The sequence below is a fragment of the Pseudochaenichthys georgianus genome, chromosome 1, assembly GCF_902827115.2.
Source record: "Pseudochaenichthys georgianus chromosome 1, fPseGeo1.2, whole genome shotgun sequence".
NCBI classification, from domain to species: Eukaryota; Metazoa; Chordata; class Actinopteri; order Perciformes; family Channichthyidae; genus Pseudochaenichthys; species Pseudochaenichthys georgianus.
The window spans coordinates 36,608,638-36,618,793 of NC_047503.1; the positions used below are offsets into that span (position 1 = coordinate 36,608,638).

The window sequence follows — 10,156 nt, forward strand, 5'->3', positions numbered from 1 at the left end:
TATACCTCATTGAATTAAAATATGCAGCATATAAGCACAACATTTAAACACCATTTTGGACGCAGGGCAGCAGGACCCAACTTGGTGATCTGTCTTCCTCAACATTTTTTCCATCAAATTAGCAAAAAACTATTTGACGCCCAGTAAGCATTGAGCTTTTTGGGCACCAAGCCAGTTGGCTGCACTGCCTGGCTGGTAAGCCATGTTTTTCAAACACCGCCCACAATGACCATCAATTTGAATAAAATAAACATCTAGCAAAATCTCAAATTCTTCAACAATTACAGTGTAAACAAGATAGTAATTATTGTCTGTGATATATGGCCAATGGGGATGGAACCCCATTTATTTAATTGACCCTTTAAAGTTAAGACATGACTGAAAGAAGACAAAGGGGAATTTTAAATACTAAAATTGCTGTGTTTTCTTAAGGCATTGTTTTTTATACATTTGAGCAAGTTCTAAAAGAAAAGTAATGTATAAGATAAGATAACCTTGGATAATATAAATTGCTGTGTAATGATAAATGTAATGAATATGTAATTCAATAGTTAATCAAAAAACATGCTTGTGATAAAATATGTGTCATATTTAAATCGTCTGGCTGCCATAAAAGATAGCAATTATTATATGTTTGCTGCATAGGATTGCAGGACAATGTTTGTTGATGTATCTGCTGGTGTTTATGATCAGCAGAAATCAGGCATTTTATTGAAATTGCGGTATGTATTGTGCAAGGAACCAAAGTTCAACACAGAACGGAAACATAAAATAAGGGGACCGGAAGTCTACTAATATTTTACCACCCCTTTTTTAGCATGTAAGCTAATGTCAGTTTGTTGTTGTTTTGTCTTTTCTTCTTTATAAACGTGGAACATCACAACAAAATGGACTCACGGGGACCCGCACTTTACGCAGTATGTACTGGTTTATTTACTGTAACGAGTTGCTAGATCAACGGTTAGCTTGTTCTGTAAAGAGTTAGCTTGTGTTAGCTAGCCAGTAAGCTAAAAACATCAAAACAAACGACTGTCATCTCTCATAAATGATCACATAGCAGTACTTTAACTGTAAACACATGTACCATCCAGTAAAACCGACATATGGTCAGTTATCTAGTGGTTTCTCAGCTGTTTCCTGTTTGCAGGGCGAAAGTCAGATATGTTGTGCAGATTTTAGATTAATCATAACAACATTGTTGGTTTCGATTATCTTGCAGGCCAGAAGACTCATCCACAGTTTTTCAATCAAAATGACCATATATTATTCCTCAATTTATGGAATAATGACAACCTTGTAGATTTGAGTTAGAACATTATTTGTTATGCTAGATACATTATTTATTTACTTTTTTACTTTAATTATTGTTTCGGCGTGTCTGAGCTAACACGTACATAACTCTCTGACGTCCCCTCTAAATTATTTGAGATTTCTACGTATTTGTCCTCTTATTGTATCCGGTTCCTACCTTTATCTGTTTCTATTGTTGTTTTTATACCATTTTATGCCTAGAGGGTTTCTATTTGTGTGCTAATTATATTTATATTCCACTACCATTCAAAGTAACTAGTATATCTCTTACTCCACTACATCTATCTGACAACTTAAGTTACTTTGCAGATTTAGAATAATACAACACGAATCTACAAATAAATTATGATGCAACATTAAAGAGCAGTACTTAAGTCATTAAATAATTTCCACCTTTACCAGCTGCAACATATACAGGTTCACCTTATATATAGAAACATGCAGTTGTATCATTTTTGGTATATAAATATATGAATATCTTATTTGTTGCAGTTAAATCACCTTTTCTATAACTATAAACAGACCTACCGTCTAACTTAATGATATGGTGTTTGCTTTAGCCGGCAGGCCCCTCAGTAGATCTATCCCGCAGCACAGAGGAGGACTCTCTGGTGGACGGACCTCTAATCCCTGCAGACGCCCTCCACTCCTCCATCAGGAGAAACTTTCAGAGCGTACCTACACCTGGTCATGCAGGCCTGCTCTCTGTGCTGCATGTAAGTTACACACACAAACATACACAGGCCTTAATGTTGTCGATGTCATTTACATTGTGTAAACGTGACTTGTGTTTGAATGAGAGTGATGGGTTCAATAGGGACAGTTTTTACTTTGGGGTCTGTGTGTTCGCTAGTTGTTGTAGATGCACTTTTCAAGTAAGACTAATTGCTGAATATGAAGGATATAGCATGAATGAAAGAAGTGTTTATCCAATATACCCTTTTAATCTGGATATTTGTAGTGACTTTATTTAGTATGTGTATCAATAGTCACCATATGTTCTTGCTCTCTTCTTTGTTTCAGGTTGTGTACGTGGTGTTGTCAATGTGTGTGGCGGTGCTGTGTGTGTTGGAGTTTGGCCAAAAGGACGTGTGTAATAATATATTGGGTAACGTGCGAGGCGACAGTGTCATTGTGTTTGGGAAGGTGTGTTTATGGGTGCTGGTGCTGTTGTTCACTGGGTGTGTGCAGCACCACCACAACCAGGCCCGCAGCAGAGGGTACCTGCGTTTCTACAGACAGACGCAGGGCCTGAAGCACCTGCCGCTCACCGTACACTCTGCAGGTACAGACACACACACAAGTTTGTTCTTAAACTTGATTTTGATAAAGATATATCTGATTCATGACGTCCTTTAAATTGCAGATTTGTTCGTACCTGTGTCCTTGTAATGATCAAACCCATTCTCTTTGCAAATGAACAGCATGTGATAGTTCCTTATTAGTGTGTCATAAAAGGGCATGAGACTGCAGGGCTGTGCACAAAGAAATTGTAAGGAAAGTTGAGAGTCTTAAGTCCAGATTGCCCAAAAGAAAGACATAAACAAAACCTGTTGTGGTAAAAAAGTAAACCAAACAAGCTTACATATCTAGTAGTATTGGTGGTGGCCACAGTATAATACAAAAATACACAAAAAGTGTTTGTGAAGTGTTGACTTATTTAAAAGATCAAAAATGTTGATAGATATAAAAAATGATAAATGATGAAAATATGTTTTTTTATGTAATTTGAATTGTATACCATAAAACTGTAGAATGAAAGAAAAACGAAATTACTAATTATTTAAAAGTGTTTTAACTAGGAAGTTGTTATTTCAAATGGTTGCTGAATAAAGAATGAATTTACTGCACATGTTCATGTCCGCTTTCTCCACAAGATGGCAGTAATGCTAAAGGAAGAACCTGTGTGTATTGCTGTGTTTTTTGCAGGAAATGTTCTGCTGCTGGTGGTTCTGGCTGTGCGGTTATCACAGACTGTGCAGACCTACATGCTGCTCAGCGTCCTCGGACTGGAGCTCCTGATCGCTGTGCCCTGTCTGCTCTATTACACAGGTAAATTCATCCAAGATATTTCAATATTGAGTCAGATATGTTCACTCGAGGGCTGCAGATCTACTCTTCTTTAAAACAGAGGATATATACTCGGTTGACTTAAGTTTGGATTTATTTTCTTTTTTTTTACTGTATCTATTGGTAAAATTGTACAGTATATACAAACCTCTACACACATGTAGCCACATAAATAGGTACAGACAAAGCATGATTACAAACAAAAATAACAAAGTAAAATAACAGAAAATTGGGTTTAAATATTGGAGACTTTCCTCAGTTCTTTTCACATTTAATAGTTAATAAAACTGAGTGTTTTTTTTACTAAAACGATGCAGAAATGCACCATAATTTCCCTGTGGTTGTGGGTGGGGGTTATATCCGTAGCGGAGAGGCACACCCTGTAGATTACATTACACACACACACAAACTCACACACTCATACACTCACTACCCCCCACTCTATCTGAGCAGATTCGCATCACAATACCTGCCCTGCCCTTTTCAGACTCGACAGCATGACAATAAGCCTTTCAGCTCCGTCTCTGTCTCTCTGTCCCTCACTCCCTCCAGTCAATTCAATTCAGTTTGGATTTATCGTCAGGAAAGTTTAGAGAAATAATCCAAATAAAAAAAGACTAAATATGAAATCTCTCCCTCTTCCTCCCTCTCTGCTGATCTGCTTTTTTCATCTTCTGAGCATGCTAACTTTTTAAAAATCTATTCAACTATTGTCTTATTATCTGTGCCTTTTGAGGGAAGGAACAAATTGGTTACATTTCAATTATTTCCATCTGACTCCACGGTGTTGGTCACTTGCTTGAAATGGCTTAAAGCTGCAAAAACTCACCATGGGATTCACACTCGGACCACACTGTTTCACTTTACATCATTTGCCATGAAAGCGTCACATGATGAGAAAACAGGGAGCTCCTGACCATTGGGAGAGCAAATCTGATTAATGTTATCGAGGTTTCAAGCCTTTGTGCAGTCTAAAGATTAAATGAAACAGTATGAACATGTTGATTTGATTTGTACAACTAATTTAACTAATAGAGTAACCTTGTGAATGAAGTGCTGTTCCACTGTTCTGAATTGAGAGCGGAGACTCCCACAAATTAAAAACAGAAACACTGGAAAGTATCAAGACATACTGTTCCTTATAATACGCTGCTCACTATTGGAGATATTTATAACCAGCCCCAATTTTCTTCACACAAGTAAAATAGAACAGGGGAAATATCTCATTAAACCTTTGATTAAGTTGTGGTTGTCGATATCATCCATTGATATGTCTTGTTTTGGTTTAATATACTTTGTCAGGCTATAGACGTCATATTTTTATGTTTTTAGTTGTTCCGACATTTTGCCAATCTTCTCACAAATGAAACACTTTGTAGCATCCTAGAACACTCTAGATTGTAGTTACCTCCCTTTCTATAAAAATGGATAAAGTCCCTCTCTGTTTGTCTGTCCTTGAATTTTATCCACACCTCTTCGTCTGATCATTATTTCACAGCTGTCTTGCTAAGGAGTTAGTACCTTTTTTTCCTAAGAGCATTTCTAGAGAAAGCTTCAAGCAGCGACTCCACAGGAAAAGCAATCGTTTTCTTCAAATAGACATGTTTTTTATGGGAACTGATCTTAGAAGATTCTATTGGCATGTTTGCAAAGGGACTTTAAAGTGATGTTTATCAAACCCAAATATATCTGTACCTCAAAGTTTGGGATAATTGTTTTGCGATGAGACAAAGTTAAACTGATGGTTTGGTTTTAAATATTATAACCATCAGAGTAAGGCATCAAACATATTTGGTTTACAAAGCCCTACAGTCGTATATGTAATCGACAAATAAATACATCTGCTTTAATGTGTATTTTAGGTTAAGTCCAATCATTTATTTTGTATCTTTTAACAAATCAACTTAACAGTCAATAAACAATAAGTATTTCGACATTTCTCTGTAATCTTGGTTGACGTCCATTATACCAGCCCTGCTCTCAGTAAAGGACCGCTTCTAATCAAGAAGTTGCATCACAGGATATTGATATATAAGAATCTGTATTGAAAGGAAATCCATATTAAAGGTGTGTTTGGCAGCTGAGGGGCACAGATTGAGGCTCCAGATACCAGAGAGGCAAGGAGAGAAGATAAGAGGCATTAGGATATAGCCTAGCCAAAGGGTAGACTTGGACCCGCTCCACCCAAACACAGGGACACACACACTGACACACACACACACACACACACACACATTGTCCCCGTGTTTACAGTGAGGGGGATCCAGTGTGGGACGGGGGTATCTGTGTTCGCCGCCACATTCCTGCTCAGATCAGTGCAGCCAGGCACGACGCAATCCGAGCGACGCCTCGCAGCACAAAACTTTTTTAAGCATGCTCACACACACACACACACACACACACACACGCACGTGCACGCACGCACGCATTCTCAGACTGATGCAGAGTCAAGGTGACATCAGAGTTCATGAAGAGGAAAAAATACTTGTTTTCTAGAGGAGACACAGAGGACAGATATAATGCCTTCAGCTATCAAGTCTATACAGGAAGGCCTCGTTCAACTTCTCTTTGAAGTGCCTGCTCATTGTGTGTGTGTGTGTGTGTGTGTGTGTGTGTGTGTGTGTGTGTGTGTGTGTGTGTGGTGTGTGTGTGTGTGTGTGTGTGTGTGTGTGTGTGTGTGTGTGTGTGTGTGTGTGTGTGTGTGTGTGTGTGTGTGTGTGTGTGTGTGTGTGTGTGTGTGTGTGTGTGTGTGTGTGTGTGTGTGTGTGTGTGTGTGTGTGTGTGTGTGTGTGTGTGTGTGTGTGTGTGTGTGTGTGTGTGTGTGTGTGTGTGTTTGAGGTTTGCTGTATGTTTCTGCCTATCTCATTTGAACATGAATGCTCTCCTATATAGACCTCCCCTGCACATCAAAGCCGTTCCTTGGCCTTCAAAGAACTCAGTATGAGCCCTGCAGGGCACGGGGACAACACACACACACACACACACACACACACACACACACACACACACACACACACACACACACACACAGTAACCTTTGTGTGTCTTTGATAAACCCGAACTAACTTAAGTCAAACCGTAAAGCAGTTCCTCTGTTATTGCAGCATTGTTTTAACACTCAAACGAAACAACAGCAGCCTTGTGCTTCCCCACGCTATGCTCGCAGCATGTATGTCCTGTATTCATTCATCCTCAGGTGCTTAGACATCACTTCTATACTAGAAGTTTTGAATGTGCGTTGCTGAACATTGCTCTCCTTTTCCCACATCTCCATCCTCTGCACGTGACACAGGATCTTGAGCTTTCTCCCACCTGACTGTAGACCTGCATACATTTGAACTCCTTTCATGTCCCGTGTCGCAGCTAATGTGGTCACACCGCCCTTCTCCTTCGTCTTGTGTCAGGCTCCGTGGTTTTTGGGATCCATTTCCTTCCAGCTCTTTGACTTTTTGATCCACGCATTGCCGAGTTGTGAGCACTACATGTGATACCATTAGCTGTTAGCACCTCTGCAGCTCGACTGTAATCACCTGGAAATGTGCACTTCATAATGTGTGATTGATCTGGGGGGAGTCTGAGCACTGTCTGTGTGTGAGAGTCTCCAACGGTGACGTGTGAAATGTGTCACTCCCTTTACACTGCTCGCTCCGTGCATACGTCCATCTCTCTCTGTTTGAGCCCCCTGCTCTCCACAGACTGACCTCTTCGGGGAAATGAAGGTTTCTCAGTGTACCATTACACAACAGTCGGTATCACTAACTGCTGTATCAATAAAAGCACTTCAATATAGTGATAGGCCTAGTTAAATAAACTAAATCATAATACACACATCCAAGGCATTATTTCACGGATAATTACAAGATGACAAATCATTAACCGCATGTGTTTCACTCAAAATCCCCAAGTAAGAAATGTGAGTATTGCTGATTGCAATGAATCCTTTTTAAACAAAGTAAGAGGAAGGTTAGGAAAGATAGGTGATGTGTTTTATTTTAGCGTTGTTACTGTGAGACCAACCAGTGCCATAATGTTTGACATTGCTATAACCTTTGTAATAACTGTTTTTTTTTTTTTTAAAGCCACACAGACCACCGGCTGAAATGCATGCAAAGTAACGGACAGCTGGAATGTCAGAGTTTCTGGATAATCCTTGCATAAAGTGTAATTTGCAAATTATATTCATGATTTTGTGGAGCTATCAAGTTACTATATGCAAACTGCGACATACCTTCTAGACATTTATTAACTAACATTTTTTAAAACAGCTGAGTCCAAAAGTAGATGCTTCAATCAAAGTGTTACCAAACAATGTAAGCTGCTTTATTGTCCTTTATATTTAGTTAATTACAAGCAGACCTATTAGGAATGTCTCTCTCTCTCACACATACCTGCTTACTATTGCTGTATTTACACTCACAAACACACACGCGCACGCACACACATACAGTCACAGATTTAGGGCCTCATTATGCAGGAATGTGTAGTATTTCTATAGATTGTGTGTGATTGTGGATGCTGAGATGCTGCACTGCAGCAAAGTAAAGATAGCGCTCTTTAGAACCTCCCTGACAATTTCCTTTTGGCTAATGACGCTCAAGTCTTATCAATACTCAGCAGCTCCCCCCTCTGCCCTTCCTCACACGATCGACCCTGCAAACTCACACACACACACACACACACACACACACACACACACACACACACACACACCACGGCCTTATCTTGATTCGATATTTCTGTCTCTCGGTAGCTGGAGGAGGAGAACCCCACACCTTGCTGCTAACCACAGCTGTATGTTTAGGGTGGGAGAATTAGAGGTTTGAGTGCAGGATATGGCAGCCCATAAGGTCTAAGTGCAGGATATAACAGCCTGTGTGTGTTTAGGAGAGGGAGAGGGACGGAAAACAGTAAAAAAACAAATGTGTTCATCTTCTCACCTGAGTGGTTAAGTGGCAGGACACCTCTCACTGCTACAAAATGTCTGTATGTCTTTATGTGCAGCTAACAAGATGAAACACTGGCTTTGAGGTTGTGTAAAGAGAAGCAACTGGAGATGTTCTTGTTTGTGGTTTTAGTCCAGGTGATGCGGTTCAACAGGGAGCGAGCTGCACCGGACGTGAGCCAAGAAGAGCATTCACACAACTACAGTGTGACCAGCCTAACCACGGAGACCGGCTTCAGGTACACACACACACACACACACACACACACACACACACACACACACACACACACACACACACACACACACACACACACACACACACACACACACACACACACACACACACACACACACACACACACACACACACACACACACACACACACACACACACACACACACACACACACACACGCACGCACACACACGCACACACAATGTCCCTTTTAAAGACATGCACCATGTTATTCTAAAGTTCTGAAAAGATTACGTCACTCTACAAAAACTCTGCAAACGAAATGTTTCTACTCTAAATAAAGTGCCCGTACACATTATAATAACATATTCCCCTGTTTAACAGTGTGGTTCAATAGTTAATAGTATTTGGAGATGAATGGTGTTGTATGGTACACAGGAATATACTGGAGTATACTTAGTTCATTTCATTTCATTTCAAACCTTTATTTAACCAGATTGGTCCCATTGAGATCATAGATCTCTTTTTCAAGGGAGACCTGCAGCATATAGGTTCCACATGAAACATAAAAATTATATTTACAGGATACATAGTTATAGACATTTACAAGTGCCCATTGTATCAGCAAGCATTTCATTTACCCTAGCTTTAAAAACATGCAGAGGAATGAGATTGCTCAGTTTCAATTCTTGCTGAAGATTGTTCCAAGCAAGTGGAGCTGCGCACATAAAAGCTGTCTTACCTAAGACCGTCCTTGCTCTTGGCACGTCTAACAAGACCACACCATGTGACCTCAGACAATAGCTGCTTGCAACTCTGTGTTATCAGCGAGCAGATATAATACGGGAGTTTAGTCACTCAAAGGGTTTTTCATCTTGCGATATTTGCATTTTTCTTGCCACTTTTGTAGCTTCCTCTTATGTGTACCTAGGATATGGCCCCTGGTCACTACGTTTTAATAAAGGATAACGCTATAAGAATCCAGAACAAAGCATATAGGAAAAACAGGCAGAGGGCCTTGTCTCTGTAGATACAGATATCATTTGTTTGATAGGAAATCATTGTGCTTTTGATCTCATTTATTAATGGTTTGTGAACAATAATAAGATCTAGAGTATCCCCCGCTTTACCCATAAGCAAATTGAAGCTAGCGAGGGTGCAGATTACAAAAAGGCTTTTTCTTGTTTTTATTTGTGTCACAGAGAGGGCTCCAGTCTGGAGGAGGTGGTGGAGAAGCAGGCCGACCTGATAGAGTACCTGAAACAACACAACATCTTACTGAGCAAGAGGCTGCTAAACCTCACGGCTCAGCACTGACCACCGTCCCTCCTCCTCCTCCTCCTCCTCCTCCTCCTCCTCCTCCCTGTGAACCCGATCATTTTAACACTCCACTCTCCAAACACAAAGGAGAGAGGGATCTGTGGGTCTCAAAGAGATGAAGAGAAGCTAGAAGAAACACTGGATAAGAGACTAAAAGTAAGGAAATCCCTGTGCACACAAGCACCTGTGCGCACAGTCTTAAGACGGCAGGGCTCCTCCACGAGGCACCTGAGATGGACAGATAACGCAGGAGGAGGCGAGCTGTAGGAGGAGGAGGAGGAGGAGGGAGGAGGAGGAGAGGAGGAGGAGGAGGA

At 40.4% G+C, this 10,156-nt stretch overlaps 1 protein-coding gene across 1 annotated transcript; it reads left to right on the forward strand.

The window, feature by feature from the left end:
• Positions 1-770: 770 nt before the first annotated feature.
• Positions 771-10,122, forward strand: tmem192 (transmembrane protein 192). Its single transcript, XM_034085852.2, has 6 exons — positions 771-917; positions 1,872-2,027; positions 2,335-2,596; positions 3,241-3,363; positions 8,457-8,562; positions 9,725-10,122. Exons 1-6 carry the CDS (start codon positions 888-890, stop codon positions 9,837-9,839), a joined length of 792 nt encoding a protein of 263 aa, XP_033941743.1. The 5' UTR covers positions 771-887; the 3' UTR covers positions 9,840-10,122.
• Positions 10,123-10,156: the final 34 nt, after the last annotated feature.